At 45.9% G+C, this 26,054-nt stretch overlaps 2 protein-coding genes across 3 annotated transcripts; one reads left to right on the top strand and one right to left on the bottom strand.

Moving 5' to 3' along the window:
• Nucleotides 1–890: 890 nt before the first annotated feature.
• On the bottom strand, nt 891–18,315 carry TDRD5 (tudor domain containing 5). Of its 2 annotated transcripts, XM_065842411.2 has the most exons (12): nt 18,290–18,315; nt 17,564–17,802; nt 16,184–16,612; nt 15,265–15,392; nt 12,352–12,572; nt 11,165–11,371; nt 10,376–10,442; nt 9,289–9,489; nt 7,894–8,052; nt 5,688–5,834; nt 3,099–3,315; nt 891–2,268 (listed from the first exon to the last, which is right to left on the bottom strand). In XM_065842411.2, exons 1-12 carry the CDS (start codon nt 18,295–18,297, stop codon nt 2,075–2,077), a joined length of 2,217 nt encoding a protein of 738 aa, XP_065698483.2. In that variant the 5' UTR covers nt 18,298–18,315; the 3' UTR covers nt 891–2,074. The 2 variants fall into 2 exon arrangements, with proteins under 2 accessions (XP_065698483.2, XP_065698484.2); XM_065842412.2 differs by lacking the exon at nt 3,099–3,315 and having other exon boundaries at nt 2,110–2,268.
• Nucleotides 18,316–20,089: 1,774 nt separating this feature from the next.
• NPHS2 (NPHS2 stomatin family member, podocin) lies at nt 20,090–26,017 on the top strand. Its single transcript, XM_065842342.2, has 8 exons — nt 20,090–20,397; nt 21,845–21,948; nt 22,681–22,753; nt 23,052–23,134; nt 23,407–23,610; nt 24,174–24,229; nt 25,052–25,130; nt 25,597–26,017. Exons 1-8 carry the CDS (start codon nt 20,121–20,123, stop codon nt 25,873–25,875), a joined length of 1,155 nt encoding a protein of 384 aa, XP_065698414.1. The 5' UTR covers nt 20,090–20,120; the 3' UTR covers nt 25,876–26,017.
• Nucleotides 26,018–26,054: the final 37 nt, after the last annotated feature.

Here is a 26,054-nt window from a genome sequence, read left to right as displayed (position 1 = left end):
ATGAGAAATGTGACCTGAGCTGCTCTGGGAAGGGAGATGCCACCACACATCCAAGATGATCAGCCCAGGTCATGCAGCAGCAGAGCAGTGGATCTGGGTGGGTTTTGTGTTCCCCGGGATGAGGGGGGGTCCAGGCACAGGGTTAAAGCTCAGTTCTTCACACACCTTTTATCTTGATTGAAAGGGTGCAGAAAAATAATCAAGCACCTGCAAACAACATGTGAGTGGCAAAAAATGATAGAAAAAAACCCAAACAAACTGGACCAGTTAAGCACCAGAAAAAGTTAATGGGATGGCAGCAAAGCTCTGTACCCCATCTCTAACAGGAACCCAGGGAGAGCACGCAAAGAGGGTGATGATTTGTGTTCACAGCCCAGAATAGGCTCCCACCCTCCCCAAACCAGCAGGTTAGGGAGCTTCCAAGTCAAAGGGGATGCCTTGATGCTGCTTAACACCTGCCAGCTCCCTCCCACAAATTTCCCCACATACATGAGCTCCCAGTGCCCACACACCCCCTCCAGAGCCCCACTGCATCTCCCCATCCCCAATTTCCCAGGACAGCCCAACTCCAAGCAGCAGTGGGACCCATCCCCAAAACCCCCAGTTATACCTCTAGGCCTCACTCTCCCAGGCCCCCCCAAAAGAGGAATTTTAGGCTGAAAGGAGGTGAGTCACCAGAAGGTGGCCTCAGCCACCACCTAGCTGTGACTGGCAGCAGTGGGGACAGGGTGACAGCTCCTCCAGCCCAGGGACAGCCAGGGCAGGAGGTGGGGGGGTCTCCTCAGGACACCCTACCCCAGTTCTCACCTCCCTAAGACCCTAAGGAGACCTCCCTTGTTAGCTTTCCATGCAGATATTTCTTAATGAGCCACAGATTTTCTTTCTCTCTCTACATTTATTTAGCCCTCTCACATCCAAAAATGACCTCCAAATGCTTACAACAAAATAGTCATAGAATGGTTTGGGTTGGAAGCGAGCTTTAAAGATCATCTCGTCCAACCAAAAAAACATCTTATGCTGAGCTTTTATCCATTCCAATATTAACATTAAATGCTATCTGGAGCTTCTTCTAGGTGGTCTGCAGCAAAGCACACCTCTGGCATGTTTGCAAGTGGGCACAACACAGCCCTTGAAGCCCCTGAAGACCTGAGGAACAGCCCAGGCACCCTTCCTCCCAGCTTGCTGAGGACACACTCAGTCTCTTCATCAGGTTGTTGATGAACAGGGGGAACAAGACTGGACCTAACACTGACCCCTGGAAAGCCCCACTAACTACAGGTCTCCAACCAGACTTTGCGCAGTTGATCACAACCCTCTGAGCTTTGCCATTCAGTCAGTTCATGATCCGTCTCACTGTGCATTCATCCAGCCACAACGCTTCAGATGTGTGGCATCCTAGTTCATCAATAGATCAGAGTGTCTTTTTCTTGGGGAAGGAATTTTATTTTTGCAAGTTACCAGCACTATCACAGACTGAGGCCTGAGCTGGGGTGTGAAGGTGGTGAGGCACCAGCACAGGTTGCTTAGAGACACTGTGCTTGCCACATCCCTGAAAGTGTTCAAGGTCAAGCTGGACGGAGCTTTGAGCAACCTGGTCTAGTGGAAGGTGTCCCTGCCCGTGGCAGAGTGGTTGGAACCGGAAGGTCCCTTCCAACCCAAACTATTCTTTGATTCCGTACAACCACAGCTCCCAAAAGGAAGGGCTGTGTAGAGCATCCACCATGTTAAAAAAAATCAGAAACATTTTCCCGCACAATGTCAGAACTTCTTGTGTGCTGCGGGAAGGAAGGATAAGTAGCCAGTTTCCCTCTCCTAAATTTAAAGGATACATAACACAAAACGTTATGTATAACACAAAATGTTCTCCTGAACCAGTACAACAAAAACAAACTGTTTTCCTGAAAGTAAAAAGTAACATTTACCACGTGTACTGGGCACAGCTAAAAAGTCAGACTCCAAGTTTTTCAAGGGATTAAACGTTCCTGAAGAAAGAAAATGGCAGCACGGTGACGCAGAGGGCCTTTGCTGTTCTAGGCAGCTTTCCCTGGCAGCTGTTCCAGCTTCTCCTCTCGTCTCACACCTTTTTCAGGCTGGGGAGCCACTGGAAGTAGTCACTAGAAGTGGCCAAGCGTGCAGCCGCCACCAACGCGGACAGCCTGGCAGGAGGGACATACACTTTCTGAGATGGCCCTTGGCCTGGCAGCTCGCTGGTACCGCACGGGCCAGCCACCAGGCTCCCAGGAAGGTCTTTGTTCACTTTCTCTTCACCTGCATAAGGAGGGACACAGAAAAGAAAGATGGTATCTCCATTGATAACTCTAAGAGCTCCAGTTTACATTGAAACCCCTTTTGCCTGGACCTTACCAGGTTGTGGCAAGAGGACTTTCTACTGCACATCTATCTGATGAGCCCAACACGGCACAATCCAAGAGTATCTCTCTCTGTCCTCCCAGTTCTCACCTGCGTTTCCCCAGGGTGGAAAATCAGATGTGAATTGAGTATCTCCTGTTTGGAGAACTGGGCCTCCCCTCCAGACAGACAGACAGCTCTGTTCCAAGGCATAAAGAGGTGCTGCCTTCTGCAAGTCACTTAATGCACCTCAAATTGGGAAACTCATATACAGGTTTTGTAAATTCCTTCATAATTTGGAAGATGGAAGACAAACACCCACACAGGGACCTTATAAGTGTAAAAAAAAACGCTTTTGCCCCTTACGGTTGGAAGACTGAGAGACTCTCAGTATGAAACAAACACAGGCTAATGTATGGAGTGGAGACGCAAAGACTTCTGCATGAAAGCAGCAGAAAGTGTAGAACAGACGACAAAAATCAACAGAGAAAGAAATAACCCTCAATTCATTTGCTCCCATTAAAACATTTACAAATCCATTTTGCTGCACAAAGGTCAAACTGATGCACTGCATCCAGCCATTGATTATTGCTGCATCTCCATCCCACAGAAACACTGACATTTTCATCTGTTCTAGCACAGAAGCAGCACCAGCCCTAGGATACCCAATAGCGACTGCAAAACTCAGCACAGTCACAGACTGCTCAGCTTTCTGCCATGTTAACTTTTACTGATAAATCTATTCATACTGTTACGGTTGTCCAGCATAAATGGTATTGCCATAAGTAGAACAGACGGATGGACAGCCTCATGAAGTTGGATTTCGTTGGAAAATCTTTCTATGTGATCAGGGTCATCTTGGCTCATTTCTGCTGGTTGCTTGGAGTAGATAAAGGAGGTGTGAAAGTCTTCCACTGACTTGAATAAGACAGCAGGCACTGAGGACTCTCCAAGAGAATGAGGTGTCTGTAAACGTATATAAAACACCCAGGAGAGGCTGTGATTAACGCACACTCAGCTCAGTAACTGCCCTGATCTTTATTATCTCTCAAAGTCCACAAAGAACTGGAATGTCAGCAAGTGCATAACTTAAATCATACAAAAAAGCCCACCCCAAAACCTAGTTACCCTGGCCAAAGGGCAGCTTTTCCTGCACGGCAAGCTGAAAACAGTGACAGGATACAAATCACCATGTCTTAGCAAAGAATTAACAGCTGGCTCATTTCTCAGCAGCCCTACACAGAACAAGCAACAGCAATGACAGAGGGAGTTTCTGCAAGGGAGCAGGAACCTCATCACAGGGACTCCCTCCGCATTTTTGCTTAAGGACACAAATTAAACTTAAGATTCAGGGATGTTCAGCCCTGTCTCAGCCTTAGGCAGCAACTAGAGACAATGTTTGTATTTGTTAACTCAGTCTGCAGGAGAAAAAGGGTGAAACGACAGGCAAGCAGCAGTTGTTCCTGCCCAGCCATAGCTGTTCAAAAATTAGGTGCTTGCTCTCCAGGTTTCTCCTGTTGTCAAGGCAGCAGAAGAAAGACATCCATCTTCAGAAGGGGTGAATCACCATCCAGAGGTGCTTCACCCCTTGGCAAGAGTGTGTTCAGAGGATGAGTCCAGAATAAAACAATTGTTTTTACACAAGCAGTTTTAAGCAGCCTAAATGGTTTCCCACAAGGGGACCATGAGTTGCCCCTGAAGCAGCAAGGACAGTTACATGGCCAGGAAGCAGAAATTCAGTGCTGACAGGATGCCAAGACAGAATAATTTGAATGACAGGCATCACTGGAGCCCAATTAACCAACCACTCAGCTTGATATCACCAGCCAATTGAAAAACCCTGCCTAACATGCAGTTAAAAAAAAAAAAAAGTGTTTGGCAAGAAAAATATTCAAATGTGGTTATTATCTCCTCTTCCCACCCACACTATGCTTGTTGGGGGACAGGCAGTGTCACTGCCACTCCAGGGCAAAGCAGGAGCAGGCAGGGTGCAGGGCTGGACACTAGGAATGTCCGTTAGCATTGCAAAAAGCTGGGATGGAAATAATTAAAAAAGGAGGCTGTTCAGCTTACAGAAGAGGCAAAGAAGACAGGATGCCCTAGAGAGTGCTGTGAGGGGTAGGAAGTAAGGCAGTATTTACTCTTCCTCCCAATTCACACAATTAAGAACAGCACCACTGAAAAGGAAAACATGAGCACTGAAATCTGAAAAGGAAAAAATACCACTTGTTGATGCTGCAAGGGTCACAAAACCCTGAGGTCAAGAGATCAGCAGGAACCATACACAAGAAATCCTTCTGTCTGTCCTCAGAACTTGCTGACTGGTGCATTTCCCCCACTAACATCTATAAGCATCCCACAAACTTCCTCAATATTAATTCTTGTTATTTCTTCTAAAGAGGTCACAGCAAGGGACAAAAATGTTCCCAGGACTTCTCTGATCCTGTTAGGAAACTCCTACACTTTGAAACTTGCACAGTTTAAAACTAGCAGAGGATAGTTTAAGTCTGCCCACAAGGACCCTATTTCTATCTACCCACCTGCCTCCATCTCATCACATCTCATCATACTTTACCCCTACATGTGCTAACAGAGGGTTTTATCTTGTCTCAGTCTCTCAAGGTCCCTTTTCCCAGCTTGCTTTCTCTCCATCCCTTTTGGGTAATGTATCCCAGAGACACCAATTTTTCTCCTAATCCCTCTAGAAAGAGTCTTATTTCAGCCTACATCAGCCTCTAGATGTGGAAGGAGCTACTGTTATCTAAGACCTTGTAGTCACACTCCCATTTCCAGTTCTGCAATGCCTTCTGTGGCCCAACAAACCTGAAGCAACACTGGGTCCCTGCTGAACCCAGAGCAGTGTTTGCAAAATGCCAAGCTGTAGGCTTCGTTAGACTCATCATTAATCACTATTTAAGAAGCAAACTCACAACGCCAGCACCACACAACACCTCAAAGCACAGTACAAAACAAAACCCTCCCAAGCCCACGCTCCTGACTCAGAAGGAGGGCTGTGTGATCCAGAGTAGACCCACAGTAACTCCCAGTAACCCTACGGACTGTGAATGGTGGGGAAGTGAATAAAGGGTCAGGTTTGATCTATAAAGTGCTGAAACAGTCTTGTTTCCACAATACCTTGAGCACTAGCGGATCATCAATAACACCAGAAACAACAGCAAAGTGGAAAATGTATATAGGTCTGAGCCCAAGCTAACAGTCAGTAGTGATTTCTTTGCCAGCGACTTAAACACACATCATATCAATGAGTGGGTGATTCATATAATCTAAAAACAAGAACAACGCCCCTCAACAGCAATAGCTGAGTAAAACACCCTTACCTTAACCACCGCCATAAGCTCTGCAGGAATTTCATTTGTATCCTCCTGTGCAAGTTCAGGGTCTTGGTCTGTTCTTGGGACACTCACTTCATGCAAAAGTGGCTGCACATCATCCCATGTCTCCTCCTTAGCAGACAGGTGCCATTGCTGAGGAGATGGACAAAGAAAGAAAAGGCACAGCTAGTGCGGGTAGAAGAAAGCAGGATGCACTGGAACCAGTGACAGAGCAATCCGATGATACTACTCAGAGATCAACTGAGTGAGAAAAGCAAAGGAGCTTTTCTGTTCTGCTCAGAAGTTTTACTATTTCTATCTGGAAAAGTGTGAGCTACTTGGAAAAGGCAGAAAAAAATAAAAGGACAGGAAACAATGTGAACAAGAAACTGCCACATTAACTTCTCTCCTCCATAGTAAAACCTACCACTTGGGAAGTGCAGTTTTATTCACGCAATGTTTTCTGGTTATTGCTTGCTGCCTTCTGAGAAATTTTACCATGGAGAAGTGTCCTAAGATGGCAGAGCTGACACAACACAGTGTCCAGCTATTTTGCACTTAAAGAAGGTGGAGAAAAAAAAGTTGTTAAACGTGACAAGGCAAATCTCAAGTTGGACAATGCAAAGGGAGTTCCTCACTGCTATGAGGAGTTACCAGAAGATGCTAGCTAAGCAGTAACAATGTCATATTAGACACATTTCCCCCTAGTTCAAAACATTTTGAGACATTTAAACTGCCATTGATGATCATGTTAGTGATGGACCAAGGAAGAGAAGGAAACATTCTGGACAGCTAAACAGAACAGCAGAGAAGGAAATGTTTAAAGTCTTACACTAAGACATATCTAGAGGACTGCAGTTTCCAGAAAAGAATTCTAATAAGATCCTTGAAGTCAGACACGACAAAACCTGGATGCATTTACATTCCTCTAGTCTCCAAATCACCAGCTGTGTCTGACATTTACACAAATGAATATTGCTACCGTTAATTAGTTATGGTGCTCTCCAGATTTTTCCATTAAAAAAAAGTAACAGGAAACTCAGATTTGCAGTCTTCATCACGGTAATTTCTTCCAAATACATACATTAAGATGCTGGTTTGTGTCCTTCAGTTCAGATGATATATTGACAGTGCAAGGCTATTAATATCCAAGATACACAGCTTATATAGAGTTTCTCTAGCACGGAAAACGCAGTTAAGTCACCAGCATTACACTAGCTTTTACTTCTATTTCAGAGTAATGTCAGAAAACCAGCCTCAGAGCAGACCAATCGTTGAACACTTCTACACCTGACATTTACTGGAAAGGTGCTTTGGCCCCTGTAATAAAATGTATCATGAAAATACTACAATTTAAATGACACAGAAAAGTAGAGAGAGTCACCTGTAGACAGAGTTCCTGGTATTTCTAACAGAACTACAGTAGATTGCCCTCAACACCTGGGTTTTAATCCCTCCTTAACCCCTCAGTTCATCTGTGTCTCAATCTGTTAAAGAGCAAAGGGCTCCTCTTGTAAACATGCTCTGAAATCAAGAGCTGGATATCGTTCACCTTTAGAAGTTTTTTGGTTGTTTTTGTTTTGTTTTGGGGTGTTTTGTGGGCTTGTCTGCTTGTTTGTTTGAATAAAACTGTAGTTGTATCTTTATCCCCTGCTACAACCAAGATTGCAAATGGTCTCTTTTAAGTTAGTTTTAGAATGAGTAAGACCCTTAATGCAAATAATACACCAGTAGTTCTTCTGGTCTTTTCCCACATTTACATGATGCTCTGACTTATTACACAGCCTTTGCCAAATCCCAGAGATGCGAGAGGAAAACACATCACTTCTTGGCTCCTGGGGGTGCAAAACACAAAAGCGTCAAGTCAAACCGATCTTGAGAATCTGGTACTGGTCTGAGTTCTCAGAATCCATTCTCTCTCTAACTGAAAAATTATGGTGCAAATGAGAGGTTAGAGAAATCACTGAGCACGCAGCCTCCCTGCAGCCTGCACAGGGATCACAGGACAAGCAGCTGGAGATGTATTTATGGTTCATGAGTAATTGTTATGTTAAGGTTCTGCTTGCTTTTTATAAAAGAAAAGAAAAACAAACAACAAACCAACCAACCAACTCCACCAAAAACTTAACGGAATTAAACCAACACATGTCTAACAACCCCGGGAGCTGATTTCATTGAATGATAGATAGCTACGCCACAGCCAAACTCCCACCTGGTCACATAGCTCATCCCCATCCAGCTTTGAGGTTGCTGTTTCATTATCTGTATCTAGAGATTCCTGCTGCAAGCCAGGGTCTGGCTCCACTGGTTCAGCATTCTGCATTCCACTGGCCTGAACGTACAAGGCTGAAGGATTCAGTTCCATGAACCCCTGGGAACAAACAAAAAAGTATAGTTAAGAAAACCATGTTGTCACTACCACAATGAATAAAAAGGATTCAGCAAGTTTCTAATAGGTTTTATGAAGAGGCACACCACCCACAAGTTAGCTTCAAATTCTTGCAGAAATTGTCTCACTACAAAAATCACCTCCCCTCCCTCCAACAACAAAATTGCTCAGCAATGCCTCTCTCCCCCCAGAATTGCTCATACACATGCAAAAAATACAACTGCAGAATCTAATCCTGCCAAAGCACACATTCTGCATCTACCGAATAAAACAGATACAAGCACTCTGCTCTGTAAAGCCTGACTTTCTGCTGAGATACAAATCTGTGACAGCCCCCTTCTAAGGGTTTTTGTATCCACACAGTTCTTGGTGAAACTGAGCTGAGACATTCAGATAATGATGGGCCTAAATCATAAATGCCCTCTGCACTGGCTTATAACTTGAATCTCTGTCCAAGGCACAACGTGCCACCTACCATGGTTGTGTTGTCCAACATGGTACATTTCAGTGGCACAGTAAGACACATTTTTAACCAAGACCATTTTCACAATCCACTTGGTTAATGGCATAACCAATCTTCAATGACTGGGGCAGAGAAGGCCAAAACAAGCTATTTAACTGTTCTGTTACTCACCAAACTGTCCCCCTGCGTGTATTTAACACTACATCAAGTAAGACACTAAAAATCTAATCAAGTCGCTCTCATTAATTGTTTGTATGAATCAGGGGCCTCTTAAATTATGGCCAGGAAAAATTTGTGGAATTAAAAACGCATAGCCAAGTATCTAACATCTCTTAACCTCTCAATTCAGCCTTATGCTAAGAACATCTATAGCTATTTACTTTTCCATATTATTTATACAAGATGTGCACAAGCTTCAGATGAATCTGCAATTCTAGCAAGATAATCAACTTAAAAAAAAATTAAAAAAATCAAAGTCTTCTAATCCACTGTTAGAAGACAGGATGAAAACAGTTGTTCTACAAAACCAGATCATCTCTGTTGCACCATCAGACTGCACCTTAAACAAAAAGAAAGCTCTCAACAGAAGACACCAAGGTATGCAGTCACAAAATTATAAGCTATAGGAAAACAGGGAATACCAATTTTGCTTTTCACAAAACTACTTGCTTCGAACTAAAGATCTTCCCCTTACAGGCACCCCAACCAATCCTTTCCCTGCCCTTCCTTTCAGCAGCACACGTGTCCTTTCCAACCTGGGAAGGAACGTTCTCTCCGCAGACGTCAGCGTATCCCTCATCCCTCAAGACGCAGTGGAAGTAGACATCCTCCTTTGTGGATGTGTCACACAGGAAGAGATGCAAAATGCCGTTAACATATTCATCCACGATGCCCACGAGCAGCTTGGAATTGCACAGCTTCTTGAACAGAAGAGTTGCTGCGCTAGACCACGTACCCTGAGGAAGAAACAAGGATGTAAAGGTACTGTAAACAGATGAACATCCACCACCTGAGACTTCCCCTGGTGGGTACTTGTCAACAAGGCAGTTAAGGCAGGTCAGGCAAGGGAATTATGCAGGAAAGTTGGGCAGGCAAGCTTCCCAGCATGGAACTAAATCAAACTACCCGAAAGTCTACAATGCTAGTTACACTTAGAATGCCCTTTCACCCTAAAGATCTATTTTCAAACGCAGTTTGATGGCATTCACCAGTGATTTTATCATAACTGACCCTTGCGGGTAAGAAGCTGCTAAGCCTCACCACAATGAAAATTATGATTCTTTAACCCTAAAAACAGAGGAAAGATTCTTTTTTTTTTTTTAAGATCCTGCCTTTAAAACACAGAAGCAGCAACTCATCTCACATTCTTTTCTTCAGAGATGGTATTTCTCAGGCTTCTTGACCAGCACAGAGAAACTTTCTTATGACCTCTAAAATTCTTTGCCTGTGCTGATTGCATCAAACCAACTCACTTAAAGCTCCATCACAGAAGTAGTATTTTAAACAGAGGGCTGCAGCTACTGAGGCTTCAGACGGACCCTGCAATACTACTGGCAGGGGAAGAAACAAGTCTCCTGACTTGCTCAGCAGTATCTATCTGTCTCTGCAACAAGAGAAGCAAGAATACTCTGATGATATCAAACACAACAGTCAGCAAAGAGTGATCACTTGCAGAGACTTGTATAGTCACAATCTGCTGAATATAACAGCAGCAATTCTGCTATAAACATCAACGCGACCTGAATTAATCCAAACATTTGCCCTTATCAGAAGATAAAGCCACCTTCTACTGGACAGCTCTCATACACATGTCAGTAAACAAAATGGCACGTGAACACATACCTCCATGGGTTTTACCCATGCCAAGGAACATGGAATGGCCTGAGCAGGGAGTTTCAAGTAGCACCACCTACAATACAAAAGGAGGCTATCACCATTACAGCAAAACCAGAGCAAATCCAGGCAGAAGAGCAGAACTTCCTCCTCTTCTGGGTTTTAAAATCTGTTTAGGAATAGAAGAGGCACGTATTGGATTTTGCACTTATGACTAAAACTCAACAGCAGCTTTGGAAAACACTCCATATCCAGAGAATGGGCACAGCAGAAGCAGCAACAGCGCCCTTGTGCCTTCCCTTCCCCAAGCATCTTCCCATCAAAACCTCTTATAATTACAAAGTTACTGACAACTTTTGAACCAAAGAATTCTAATGGTTGGGCACGAGTGGAGGGAAATGAGAGTGAACAAATAAATATGGAAAAGCTACTGAATCACAGGTGAGAACAAGCACCTCTGACACTGCAAACACATCCCACTTGGACAGGAACCTCATCAAGTTCAACCAAGTCCTGCACTTGGGCAAGAACACCACCATGCACCAGTACATGATGGGGGCCGACCGGTTGGAAAGCAGCATTTTTATCATGAGGGTGATCAAGCACTGGAATGGGTTGGCCCAAGAGATCGTGGAATCCCTGCCCTTGAAGACATTAAAAAGCTGTCTCAGCGTGGTTCTGGGCAGCCAGCTCTAGATGGTCCTGCTTGAGCAGGGAGGTTGGATGAAGTGACCTCTCATAGTTCTCTTCCAGCCTCAACCATTCTGTGATTCTGTCACCCATGTGTAATTTACTTACTTGAGGAATCTCAGCCAAGACTTTCGGACAATTTCAAGGTTTCCATAATCCGCATAGAACACCTCTACTTCTTCGTCATTGATCACACGGTGGATGATAACACGGTACCACCATTTTGAGACTGTTACACAGCAAAGCTGTCCAGGTTGTACTGCAGACTCAGGCATGATGTAACGATCAGAAATAAGTTTATTTGAGTAAAGATGTCTGCAAAAGATCATAATGAGAAACCGTGCTTGGCGGGATGCAGGAGATAAACAAAGGGAAATATATAGGGCTTGAGAAGAATCCTGATTTCTCACAGTTCCCATGACACAAATTTTTAGGAGTTGTTATAACAGATCCTTTATATTTCTGTTCTGCCACACAAACTGAAATGTCAATCAAAAATACAAACCTATACTTCCACCATTGGAATTACAGGGTGTTTCAAAAAGACGGACCCAATTTCAAAGCAGCCGCAGGGTATAAGCAGGTTCATCTTTTTACAACACCCTGTATATTCTCAGGGTGCAACAAAAAATGAAATAATAGGGACTAATCAGAGGCTAAATACAGTCATTCTAGTCATTAATTCTTAACATTACCTTGACACGCCAGCACTTCTCACAAACCAGGTTCTGGAGAACTGGCTCACATGCACAGTATCTCTCTGCAGAGTCTGCAATCACACATATCCCAGACAGCAAGCATTTACTGGGGCACACAGCTGGCAGTAACTGTAGCACCGACATGATGGAATAGGATGCCAAATGCATAAGGTAACTGATACAAATAAAGGGTTTTGCTTTCAAATATAGGTATGACAAAGGCCTATGACCTGTTGCTTTTGGTAAGTGTTGGACATGGACGTAAAAGCCTTAACTAAGGACATGAGCAATAGCAGCACAGACAATAGATATGTGCAAAGGAACCCTAATGTTCCTTTAACTTTTCCAGGCTTTTAAAGTTTAGGTCTGTCTAGGACACAGCCAAACCACGACAAATCGCTATTAACCAAACGTACTGCTTGCTGGTGAAAAGGAATGGGTAAGCATTACGAGTAGGTGTTTCAGTACAGTACTGGCATCTCTGCTTGAAGTAAACCAGCCAGCAGTGACCAAAACTAACAGCTGGGTGCCCTGTTCCCTAAGCACTAACACATGTACAATGGCTAGTAGTTCTGAATCAGAAAAGCATGTTCCTACCTCATCTCAATCATCATATCCTGCAGTTTATCAGATGTTTCCCTGCTGCAGACATGGATGTAGAACTGGCTAGGAGAGACGATGAATTCCACAAAGACTCCCACCAAGCACCTTGCCTCCAGCTGCGGTAAACTGCAAAGGTTTCTGTCCTGAACAGCATCGAGGGGGATTTCTGGAGTCTTTATCAACTTGGCTTGTAGGGACTGCTCCAAATCTTGAGGCTACAAAGGGACAAGAGGAAAGTGTCACTAGGATGTCTCATCATGCACTGAACACATATGACTGACCTTCTCATTAAAGTAAAAAGATAGTTCCGCTTTCCCAGGGACCTGAGTATTACTGAGTATCCGAGAATCCCAACAAATTTTGCAAACTTAGATTAAAACTTTCCCTGTGATAGAAGCAATCATTTTCACACTCTCTCCCCTTCTTCCTTCTTCCCTCCACTGTAAAGAGAGGTGCAACAAAAATACCTTGCTCATATTCCTGCACAGAATAAAGAAGAGGAATTCAAGTAATGTCACATATTTAGACAGAAGTACTGAATGGCTGTTGCTAAAAAAGCAAAACAAAACCCAAAACCAATAAAACCCACAAACACAACCCACGCATTTGTTGGATTTTACCCAAAAGATGCTATTTCTGTGCTTTGTGACCATGAAATAGTACATGACTGAGCCAGCAAAACACTACCTGAAAATGATTCCAAGTGTCAGAAGGCACAAATACATCTCACATTCACACTGGAGACATTTCCCAAGGATAACAACAAATTCTGTTCTTTGCTCACTCTAGAACAATTGTAAATGAGTGAGCTGTTAGCACATCATTTCACTTGAACTAGTGTGGATGGGAACCTTAATGAGTCACCAGCTACTTTCACTACCTCAAGGGCTTTACTCTGTGCCCACAAAGAGCACTCCTCCAATGATCAGAAGTCAAAATTATTTCTGTTTTACTCATCGTGAATATCGTACAAGTTACCACTGCATTATACTGAGGCAATATACAGGAAATTTGTCTTCCAGAACCAACTCCACTGCTTACATGGCTATATTCAACTGCAAACAATGGGGTTTTGCAATGCTGGCTCATTTTTTAAAGAAGCAGATAAGAGTCTCACCTTCTGCAGACTAAGCAAGGGCTAATGCCCTTGAATTTTTGTTGAATTAAAAATTTTGACTAAAGAAATGAGTTAAACAGTGAGTTAACATTGAGTTAAAGAGCAACTGAGGGAATTCTTGCCTGTGCAGCAGCATCACCTCTAAAAAACCCTTACATTTCATGGATTTCCTGTAAGAAGTGCCTGTGAATAGCAGCATTTCTAAGGGACAGTTTTACTCCAAGAACACTCTTCGTATCAGACTGTTAAGGGCACACACGATCTTTATAATCTAGCTCATACATGTCGCAACAGAGATTTATTTGAAAGACATACTCATTCACGAAAAAAAAGAAACAAAATTATAAAAAGATAAACCGAAAGAACACACTGTAAAACTAGGCTTACGAGAGGGTTGGTTTGCAAGACTGGCTAGCTCCTTGCCCTAAGCTGGACTGGCAGCTGTCAGTGGTGTGGATGACACTTCTCTTTCTGCTCTTGGCAGCATGAAAAAACTGCTGAAAGCAGCACCCCTAGATACTTCAGCCTTTCCAGGGCTTAGTGGATTAAATTGGCCCTTGTCCCTCATTCGTTCCTTATGACATTTCCACTATTAGTCTCTCATGACCAGACACTCGGATATTTTACAGCAGGGTGGGGATGAGGTTGCATCTTTCCCCTCTACCTTGCAGCATCCTGATGGACAAGCATTCATCACACACCCGAACTAACACATTCCAACATGCTTTCCTCCTCTTTAGGGCATTTTTTAAACAAAACAGTAAGCTGGGTGTTTCATGACAAATACTAGTTCTGCAAACATCTTCTAAGACTTATCCTGTTAGGATTTTTAAACAGGTTCGCTGTATGATACATAAGAACAAAAATCTGGGGCTACCTGAACCATATCCCCCCTTTTTTACCCTTCCCACAAGCAGACTTCGTTCGATCCAGGGGAATTCCCTGTGGACTTCCTCACACCAAACTAAAATTTTAAAGGATCAGAACAGGCTGACAAAAATCTCTTAAAGTGTATGTTTTATGAAATGCCATACAAAGTCCAACCTGTAGTTCCCAGGCTTCTAGGTTCATTAGTGCACAAAATACCAAATTCCAGAATTGCTAGAACCCTTTCCCTGCCTATGCACTCCAAACGTACAGTTGCGTACTGCCACAAGAGGAGCTTCACAAAGGAAACAACTCTTCATTAGGTGGTCAAAAGAAAAAGAAAAAGGAGGACACAAGCAAACTTTCCCACTCAGGTCTGGCAGCTTGGAGCCTCTGTACTGCTCTTCTCCATCCCTTTCTAAAAACACATTGCTAAACAAAACAAGAAAAAATTTCCAAGTCCAACCAAATAGCAGAGTTGAGACCAAAAAAATCAAGGTCTCTGAGGACCCTTCCGCAGCTCTGTCCCATAGCTGCTTGACACTTCAGCCCTGCCTACCACAGCAGGGGAAATACCACAGAACTAGTCTCAGAACAAAGTTATTAAAGTCCAGTTACAAGTATGTACCCCAAAAGGTATCACCACTGTTGTCAGGGAGCAAGATGATGCATAATTGATCTTGGATAATCTGTAACATAAATCTCGAGACCAGAAAAAGATCGAGTCTGGACAGCATGTAAAGCTGTATACCAGGTCAGTGTGAGGCTGGTCACATCCAGACTCACCTAATACAGGGACAAAAATTTTTGGAAGCAGCAGTGCATCAACAATACAAACTCAACAGAAACAAAAGCAGTAAAAAGATTATCACCTCCTGGTTTAAGACATAATACAGCTACAGAGTACTCATCCAGCCACTTACTTGTTTGAGACGATCGCCCAAATCTACTACTTGTGTTTCCACCGGCTCTGTCTTCTCTTCTGCTGTCAGGTGTAAGTTTTCTGTCTCACAGATGGGTTCCAAAGGAGGCATCCCAACTGCAGGTGTTGCTGTAAAGACAAGGTGGCTGTTATTCTTTATTTACATATCAAGCAGAAAGAGAAGACATCTGAAAATGAAAGTACTGCTTCCAATTTCCTCATCTCTTGTAGCATTCACAGCCACCAGATTCATGAGGAACCACTTGAAAGGTATCCTTCACTGTATTGTATTACTAAAGTAAAACAAAGCACACTTGCTCTTGCAAGCATGCCAAGGGTTAAATCAATTGCTAGAACGATGCTCAAATGAATTTTGCTCAGACAATTCAGGAATTTGGCAGGAATTGCATGTGATTTTCTGCCTTCTCTCATAGTGGCTTTGGGAACACTGAGGACATCTGAAGTCTCTTCTTGTGTGGAAAATTGTAGCTATGCCTTTCAGACAAGTACTAAACCTTCAATCTCAAAAAGCACATTGAAAAGGCTTTACCAGCCTGCATAGCAGATGTTCAGGAGATAATGTTAGTTTTGTTTTCTGTTGACTTGAACAATAAGAAACTCCAGTCTCGTACATACATTCAGAACGTCCGTACTCTAAATGGGCTAAACAACCCTTCTTGCACCTCACACCAAACAAACAGTGGCAACCTGCAGACAACTTCCAGTCAAGCTCTCTGCTACAAAGACAAGTCCCTTGAGACAGCCGCTTCTCCAGCGCACAACAGCCCTCATGTGCTAAAAACTGGGGGAACTGGGACTACTACAGCAACTGGAAATGCAGCAACATCCACTTGCAACAGAGCTGCTTGGCCACAGCACTGAGAGCTACGTGCTTTCAGTTAAATAACACAACACCTCACCTTGAGACACCTTTTCCCACACCTTCTCTCGTGGCACCTCTTTCTTCTCTCTCTCTCTTGCCAGGTGCTTCTTCAGGGTCAGCAAGGAACCTGCTCTCGTCTGCTCCACCGCAATGATATCGGACACACTTCTGAGGACTTCAGACATGGAGGAAAATCCATATTTCGTGTACTGAAATGCTCGGCCAAAGCGTCTGGAGAAAGCTTGATTGAATTCCAAGAGCAGAAGCGGTGAGGAACTCAGTAGATCCCGCAGCTCAGCCTTCACTGTTGTTGGCAGGACAGGAGCCCTGCCCTTCCAAGGGAAACTCTGCAGATTCTTCGAGGGAGAACCGGCATCTGCCTTCAAAACAGCATTCTTCCGTGCTTTAGCACTTTTCTGTCTGGCAACCAGCTTGGCAATTCCTTTGGTGGCCTCATCTGCGATGGCTACAATCGAAATAAGTAAACTATTAGACTGCCAAAACAGCAAACCATTAAAAGTTCTACACTAGCAAAACTCCTCTTCTTTCCTTCCCTCTTCCCCCGACCCTGTTCAGAAACAGGTGTCTCTTTCAAAAGCAATCACACTAAACCATGGCTGACTTCCAGCAGGGCAACTGCTTTTCCTCTCCCTTCGCAAAGTGCATTGAACCAGATTTAACAGCCAACAACCAATCTGCACCCTCGTCCATATAAACCCAGATCCAGGTAGGAAGGTGGGTCAAATTCTTGGATACAGGATCACAACAGGAAACCCAGCTGCTGCGAGTTCTGCTGGAAAAACAGTATATAGTTCACTGCTCCCACCTGCCCAGACATGGTCTCCCTTGAGAGCAGCCCAAGCCTTTTCCATGTTTTTAAAAAACTTCTTCTTGTCTTACTGTACCACTCTTAAAAAAAATATATCATTTCACCATTCTCAATCAACTCTTTACAGCTAACATTTGTTTTGACAGCTCTTCCCCAAAGAAAAGGAAAGAGTGTTTTTGATACAGACTAAATTTCCCATGGGGTCAGGTAGAGAAACATTTACAGCTTCTCCTGATGGGCCCCATCCCCAGTTTTGGATCCTGCTGTAGTCTGCATTTACAGGAAAACTGATGCTTACTAGTCCTATTGTACCCACAAGAAATGTTACTGCAGTTTCTAAACTAAGTGCATTAAAAAAAAATGTACAAAAATAACTAGAAACCTGGGTGATTTTTCAGTAGGAAAGCATGGAAAAGCATTAAAAGGCAGATCAAAACACAGGAAGAAACACCAAAGACAATAAATTAAACAGAGCTACATGAGAAAAACAATAACAGAGATACATGACCTACATCTCCAGGAATCCATCCTGCACATCCCCACTTTGTCCCAAAAAACTCCTCTATCCATAAGGAAACAAAACCCCACCTTTGAGGATAAAAGTGCCTTTCTCATAAGGACAGACTCTGACAACTTCTGGCATGTTTGCCACCAGCTCCAAGGTGGACTGGAAGCCCAGGTCACGCAGAGGAAGAGGTTTGCCAATCATGGCCACGTACTCCTGCTCCAGCTGTGCTGGGGTTAAGCCCTCCTTAGCAGCTGTCAGCAAAGACCTCAGCTCCTTCTTCAGCATCTCCATCAGCTGTGCCCGCTTCGACCCATCCACGCTAGAGGGGAAACAAAGGCAAGATGAAAACAACCCATACCCAAGCAGCTCAAATACAGGCAGAGAGACTTTTTAATGCTTAGAAGATGGAGGCCTGCAGGAGGGAGAGGGCAGAAAACCATGTTCACCAACAGCCACTCCCCACCACCCCCTGTACTTCCTCGCCTGTGGAGCTGCCACCTTTAACACTCACTGTCCCAGTCAGGATCGAGGTTCTCCTGCACTCGCCACCTGGCCCATATACACTGCACCCCCAGAGCTCCGTGGACCCCTAAACTCCCACCCCAGGGGCTGCACTCTACAAACCCTGCCGCTCCACTGAGCTGCTGCCTGAGGACCGCCTCACAGCCAGCCCTGCGCCCCTAAACCTGGCCCTGAGAGTTCCCCGCTCCGCATACAGAGCCACCGTCCCCTAAAGAGACCCCTGTGCCCCTCAACCACAGCCTGGAGACCCCGCACACAGGCCCCAATGCCCCATCTCATCGCACCCCGCCATTCCTCCGCCGCGCTCACGCGCCGCCCCACAGCGCCTGCGCGCGCCCTTTCCCGCGCTTTTGAGGGCGCGAGGGCGGGGCGCCCCCCTCCCTCCCTCTATGGCAGCGAGAGCGCCCCCGTGCGGTCGGAGAGGGCGATGGCGGCGGCTGCGGGTCCCCCGGTACCGGTAGGGCCGGTGAGGGGCTGGTGCCGCTGCCTCCCCCGAGCTAAAGCGCTAGGTGTGTTTCCTCCCCGGCAGCGAAAGTTTGTGCACTGCCACAGAGTGACGGACAAAAAAAGGAGCAATTCCTTTAAAGTCCCAAGGGAGTGACCAAAAACACCCCATGGGGACAAAGGAGTTAGGACCTGGACATCAGACAAAACTGCAAAGTTCCGGGTTCATAGGTGTTCTCTGTCCCATGGTGTTTTGGACAAGAAATCAGCCAGAGCCCGTGCTGCCCAGAACCAGAACTGAGCTGCCATTCACTTCTTAAATCACCACCAACCCTTCCAGAACATCTCCCCCTGCCCCACGCTGCCCAAGGGATATACACAAAGTGAAAAATGTCTCTGGAGCACTTCCAAAGCAAACACAGACGCTGTATGGATTTATTAATTACACTCCATTTCCGCCCAACTTTTCTCCTCTGCCTTCAACCTCTCCATCCATCGCCTCCACGGTGACCTGCTGACAGCACCCAGCACGGCGGAACAGAGAAAGGAGGGAGCTGCTGCTCCTGCCCTCCCTGCCTGCAATATCCTGACTCCGTGCAAGCCACAAGTCTCCAATAAAATAGGAATCTATGAAAAAAACAAAAGCAGCACCCCCCCAGCCAGTTTCCCAGCTCCCTCCAGCCACTCCTACACACCAGAGACTGGGCATCCCTGAGCTCAGCACAGCCCCATTGACAGGGAGGTGACAGCTTTATGTCCCAGCCTCGTCTTGCTGAGTATGATTTCTAGCCAGGAACAGGTTTCTTTAATATGTCCAGGGGCTTTAAAACACTTAAAAGTGTTTCTTGCAGAGGTTTCCACAGCTGTTATCACAGGCTTTGCAGAAGGAAAAGAAAAAGCTCCTAAGGTTGCTCCTGCTGTGGAAAACTAAGGAGGCATTTAGGCACAAGCTCTTTTTGCAATTTAGAAGACAGCTATGATAGTTCTAGCCCTGCAATGGCCTCCACATTTTGCACCCATTCAGGAAAGTCGTGGACCAGATGATGTCCTGCCTTGCTAAAATGTGAGGTGACCCTAGAGAGAGGGAGTTTGCTGTCAACATCCCACCACTGTGCCAGACAAAAGGTTTCTGGAGAGAAGACCAGAGTGAGATGCTACTCACCCAGCCATTTTCTGCAACACCCCCTCCAAACACTCCTGAGTTAAGCCACTGGTCTCACTGATAAAGGTTTTTCACCCTGATGCTTATTGTTCTGGGCCACTCTCACCATTTGAGGACTTTAGAGCCAAATGTCTGATGGTTATTTTTAGGTTGCTTTTCGACATCTTTGCAGAAAACAGCTATCAAAAATCATCTGAGTGCTTCTGGTTGTATTTTATTTCCAAAGGCAGGAAGATACAGACAGGATGTCCTCCTGGAGTCCACCCGTCCAGGTCTAACGTTCCTTCCCACCTCCACAGCAGTGTGTGATGGAAGTAGAGCAGCTGGGAACCAGCTTGCTCACTTCACTGTCCATTACGTCTGACAAGCCTGTGATGAATTTGAAACAAGCCTCCTTGATCTGACACCTCCCCTTCTCTCCTCCCCAGCTAGGTTTTCCTGCCTGCAGCAATAAATTTGAGCACAAATCCATTCTACTCCCACAGGCAGCTGCGTGCTCCTCGGCACAGATGAGGATGGATAAGAGGTCTCGAAGCAATTCCAGGGAGTCTCATAAGAGACACAGAGACTCGCCAGGTACACAGAGCAAACGGGAGAAGAGGGAGAGCAGCAGAGAAGCTGGCAAAAGAAGGGGCGACACAAAGCAGGAGAAAGCAAAGGAGATCAAGAGTACCACAGGGACTGATGGTAGGGTGCACACGTCCACGGTGGTGGATGTAGATGATGTGATATCTGATGAAGAGATGGAGGCGATGGCGTTGCTGGACAGCGAGCAGCAAGAGGAAGGTATGGCTTACAGAAGGGAAGGGGCTGGAAAGCTATGGGTTCGTTGACCCTGTGTGGTCACAGTGTGACTCTGCTTTCTGCATGGTGAGTGTCCCCAGCCCCACCTTGCACAGACACGTAGTTATCTTCAGGATAGGATACGGGAGGCTCCAGCCAGCCTCCCAGCCGGCTTCTGCAGTCAGTCCCAGCTGATCAGCACAGCCTAGCACAGGAATGAACTTCACTACGAGCAGTTACATCCCCAGCATCTTTCATGCATCAGCTCACTGCTCCCCTGTTCTGTTCATACTCTGTTGCGTTTCTTCCTTGCCCTTCTTTAGGTGTATGGATTTTTTTTTGGCGAGATGGCTGGGCCTCTGTACCCAGTGTCACCACAGATGCTCTATTACAGGATGTGTGTTACAGGAGCCCGTGTCACTTGTCTGCTTCCACACCGGCAGTTCTGCTGCCCTGGAGTGACACAGAGCTTCAGACTTGCTCCTGTCTCTCTGGGAACTGATTTTTCACAGCTGCCTCTTCCTACCTGGAGTAGAAGAGTCACAGCTAGTGAGCAGTGCTGTGAAGGTAGAGTCATCACACAGTTTTTCAGGATCTGAACCTCCTCAGAACCCAGTGACTCTGCAGAAAGCTCCAAAAGCAAAGGGGAAGGCATGGAAGGGCTAGAAGGGAATCAAAACAGGAGGGATGCAGAGATGCCAACTTCACTGCTAGAAAACATAGTTCCTCCTCTGGGTCTAGGTAGACCCAGAAGTAATCAAAGTATTTTCATGCTATACCTTCAGATTTTCCCTCAGGCAGGAGCACTATAAAGGGCAGCCAGATCAAGATGACCCACACCCACTTTGGGAAGATGTATAAGGTAATATTCATCTGGGACTGAGCACCCGAGTCAGCCTCAAGCACCTTGGTGTGGCTGCTGTGGAGCACAGGGACATTTTAGCAGCACCAGTGGCTTGGTCCCGCTGCATTAGGGAGCTGGGATGCCACCAAAATTCTATTCCAAAAGGACCGAAGATATTCTGATAGGGAAGAGCAGCTCAGGCTGTGCATGTTGAAAGCTACGTCTTATTTTAAATCTTTCTTTTGGCCATTAACTTATCTCTACAGATAAGCATTTGGGATTTCATCTCAGCCAGCAAGCTGCCCATTCCAAGCCTTTCAACACAACTTGGTAGCCACAGGTCTTCAAACTAAAGGCTACTCTTTAGTTAAGGTGCTATGGAGAAGCACGGCCCAATTTCTGCCAGTAAAGCAGAGACAAAATCTGTCAGTCCATCCTAGCAGCTCCTGTATTCATTAACACAGCTCCAGAGAGAGACAAACAATTCACGGACACCCGGTTTAGGCAAATGACAACACTGAAGTTGATCTGTGTAGGCGCTTGTCGGGCCATCAGTACTTTGGGAGCAGTCATCTCCTAACACAATCACGTTGGATTTCTCTCCAGGTGTAAAGTCTCCAGGTCTGGGTGTCTGTGAGTGGCTTCTGACCATCTTATCTTTCATGTTCGTCATAATGACCTTCCCCATTTCTGTCTGGTTCTGCATGAAGGTGAGAATAGTCATGGGCTCTCTCTAGGTTTGGGCTTCAGTGTCTGATGTAGATGTAACTCACTGATTCAGCATGTGTCAGACATGAGCATAAAGTTGGTGTAAGGCTCTATTTACACTTCTTCAACTCTTGGTTAATTTTTACTTATCCTTTATCATATGTTACTGCAACAGAGGGCTGCACAGGGATCCAGTCACTATCTGTCAAATACTCCTGCTTCAATATCAGTAGGCAAGGGCTTAGGTTTCTCTTTTTTTAAACAAATTGCAGGTCTGTTCACTTTCAAACATAACCTTCAGACTACCCAGCCCAGAGATGTCTGCATTGCAGCAGCAGGATAAATAAGTTTTGAATCAGAAATTTTGAAATTTTGTGTATTAGAAGGGGGGTGTTTAGTAGGTTGAGAGAGGTTCTCCTTCCCCTCTACTCAGCCCTGGTGAGACCACATCTGGAATATTGCATCCAGTTCTGGGCTCCTCAGTTCCAGAAGGACAGGGAACTGCTGGAGAGAGTCCAGCACAGGGCAACAAAGATGATCAAGGGAGTGGAGCATCTCCCATATGAGGAAAAGCTGAGGGAGCTGGGGCTTTTTAGCTTGGAGAAGAGGAGACTGAGGGGTGACCTCACATCTACCAAAATCCTTCCTTTGCAGGGCTTTCCCAGAACAGACATCCTCCCATTTCCCCAGTCCTACATCTTCTTCTCCAGCCTAACTTTTGTTTCCCTCTGCAGGTAGTGCGGGAGTATGAGAGAGCCATCGTTTTCAGACTTGGGCGTCTTCTCCCTGGCAGAGCCAGAGGGCCTGGTAAGGTGTTTACTGAGCCCCCCCAGCCATGTGTCTCCTTCATGCTCTACCAAAACTCACTTGCAGGTGCCCATCAAGCAGGCACAGCCAGACAGCAGATGGGATGTCTTTGCTCCCTTCATCTTAGGGCCAGTAGCTTTTAATGGCTTTTCCCATCAAAGAAACAGCCTCAGAATTTGTGCCTATGTATTTCTCTTCCTTTGTAGTTCTGTATGCCAAACCCTCCCCTGTTCCCCAGAGCAAGAGGCAATTTCTTTGGTTCTGACGATCACCAGCTGCCTTTCTCTTCTTCCCACAGGCCTTTTCTTTTTCCTTCCCTGTCTGGACACATACCACAAGGTAGACCTACGCCTCAAAACCCTAGAGATCCCGTTCCATCAGGTATGGCTGACACTTCCTATATTAATTTTTGGGTCTCTTTATCATTACTTCTCCCTGTGACTGGTCATGGCCTCAATGACAGCCCTGATTTTGCCTTCATGTTAAACAAGTAGCTTATGCTTACAGTAGTGATTCTGATCCCAGGTCACAAAAGACTGATTCATTAGCCATAAGATACTGTTCAGCATTGCCAGCTCTCAGGATCTTGCTACAGATCTTACCTCAGAGCTGCAAAAGCAGCTGCGTCTTCCCTAATGTCTTCTTCTATTTAGGTGGTGACCAAAGACATGGTTACCTTGGAGATAGATGCTGTCTGCTACTACCGTTTGGAGAATGCCTCTCTTCTCCTCACCACCCTGACCAGCATCTCCAGCGCCATTCAGTTGCTGGTACAGACCACCACAAAGCGCCTCCTGGCACATCGAGCCTTCTCTGAACTTCTCTTGGAGAGAAAGAGCATCAGCCAGGAGATAAAGGTGCTTCCACAGGGGGGAAGACAGCAGAGCAAGGGGTGAACTGAGGCTCCACAAAGAAGCCCAAGTGATCAGTCCCTCAAAATCACAGACACTGGTTTGCAGAAGGGTACAATAACATGTGTGTCCTTCAGAGAGAAATGAGAGATTTATCTCCTGTTTTTTGTTGTCTTGCATCACTTTAGGGGAAGGATATACAGTGTGGGCCACAGAGGTGGCCATGGTGAGTAGCAGACAGTATGGTGTGTGGGGCATGAAGGAACCACTTCATCAGTGCTTTGTGATACCCCATCTTCAGTACTTATCACAGAGATGAGATTCTCATAAGAAATTTGAACCAGTATGGACTAGTTAAATCATGCTAAACCCATGGAGCAAACACAAATCAGAAATACAGTGAGGGAAGTAGTTTTATTTCTGAGGGGCTTCACACAATGACACACAAAAACTAATAAATCTTCCTTAGTGCCTTGAATTAATGTCCTTGTGCTGTCTTATGGCTAGTAAGGAGCATAGGGCAGGGCTGGTGTTCTCCCCATGTTGTAAACAAATTGTCTTCTTCACAGGTGGCTTTGGATGCGGTCACGGGCTGCTGGGGGATCAAAGTGGAGAGAACAGAAATGTAGGTAGGACATGCTGGTAGAGGGGACTTATCCTGTTCTTTGCAAGTACCTGTCCTGCTCACTGCTGCCTGCTTTGCCTCTGGCTCTCTCCCTCTGACTATTCTGCAGAAGGCAAAGCCTTTGCCTTCCTGCTTTCCCTACCTTTTTCAGCCTCTGCATCATGTAACACTTCCGTGTATGAAGACTGTGCTTGTTCCTGGCACTGGCATCCAGGGCAGGATCCTCGGCTGGGATCTCATCACCATTTCACCACTGCTGCAGGCAGAGTTTCCGCCTGCTTCTGGTAGCCCAAGAGTCGCAGCAGGCACCAAACACCATGTGCTGCTCCAGATCAAAGGCTCCAGGGTCTTGGCACTGGTTGGGATGGGCTCGTTACTGAGAAGCCCATGTAGAAAGGCAGGACGTGCTCATCACATAGAGGGCCATGAAGGAGAGAGCCAAGTGGTGAATGAGTAAATCCACAGACAGAAGGAAATCCCTGTGCCTGTCTTAAGAGCAGTCTCCCAGGGGATTCTCTGCTGTCTCACAAAGAGTGAGCTTAGACTTCAAGCCTCAGAGGCACAGAGAGAAGCTGTCACTTTGCTGCCTAGTGATCATGCAAGCCTGGTCTTTAGAAAACCAGGCTGGAAAAGAAGGATGGGAGTGGAGGTAGAAGGCTAAAATGAAACACACAAAGAGGGACACCCAGAGAACAAAGAACACAAGTGAACTGCTCTGCAGAGACTGACTGATAAGCCCATTCCAACCCTCAGACTGACCACCCAGTGCTGCCAGAAGATTCTAGAGCCCAGCTAATTCCTGTCCCTTCGTTTTTACTGCAGCAACAATGTGCAGCTGCCTGCTGAAGTCCGGCAGTCCCTGGCCGTGGAAGCAGAGGCCCAGAGACAAGCCAAAGTGCGGGTATGCCAATCCTGAATACCCCCCTACTCCTTCCAAAGCATCCCTCCTTCCTTTCCAACCCCTGCTTTGAGGTCCCTGGGAAATGCTACACAAGGGTACGGCTCTGGGAAGACACATCTCCTTTAATTTCTGTTCAAGAGCTGTGTCTAGCAAGGGAACCTGCAGCAGGAGTCTGAGCCAGCCCAGTAGAGTGTCAGATCTGGTACCTGGCCTACAGGTAGGACAGAAGGACACAGAAGTCTGGGATTATTCCCAGGCCCACAGTGATCCCCATGGGTGATGTTGGTGTCCAGCACTCGTCCCACAAGCCTAGCCTGGAGGCTGCTCTCTCCCATGATCTTCACACAGCAAGAATATGATAATCACACTGGCCCTGGGAATTTCATGGTGGCAACCTCCATTAGTAATGAAGAGTTCGTGCCCCCTTGCTCCCAGCCTCACAGAAACCTTCTTTGTTCTTTGGTAGGTGATCGCTGCTGAGGGGGAAAAGGCAGCATCCGAGTCCCTGCGGATGGCAGCCGAGATCCTCTCCAGTGCCCCTGCTGCTGCTCAGCTCCGTTACCTCCACGCTCTGCACTCCCTCACTGCGGAGAAACCTGCTGCTTTCATCTTGCCCTTGCCTCTGGATGCCATGAACCTGGTCTCTTCAGCTACTCACAGTCCTCCGGCCATGAGCAGCCTCCTCACAGACACCACAAAGCACCCAGAAAGCCCAAAAGACAAGAAGGACTCACCCATGCTCTAAGAGCTGTCCCAGAAATAGTTGCCACGTTTCCCCTGGTCAGTCCTGCTCAGAGAGGAGCAAGAAGGGAACCCACCAGCAGGTCCTGGAGTAGAAGAGAAGGCAGCCGAGGCCTGTAATATAAAGTGGATCATACATGGAAGAAGACTCCTGCTTGTTTTGGAAAGGGAAAAATACAGAGC

Source organism: Patagioenas fasciata, chromosome 6 (genome assembly GCF_037038585.1).
Source record: "Patagioenas fasciata isolate bPatFas1 chromosome 6, bPatFas1.hap1, whole genome shotgun sequence".
Classification (NCBI taxonomy): Eukaryota; Metazoa; Chordata; class Aves; order Columbiformes; family Columbidae; genus Patagioenas; species Patagioenas fasciata.
The sequence above is the reverse complement of the archived record's forward strand: the minus strand, read 5'-3'. Positions and strand labels throughout refer to the sequence as shown.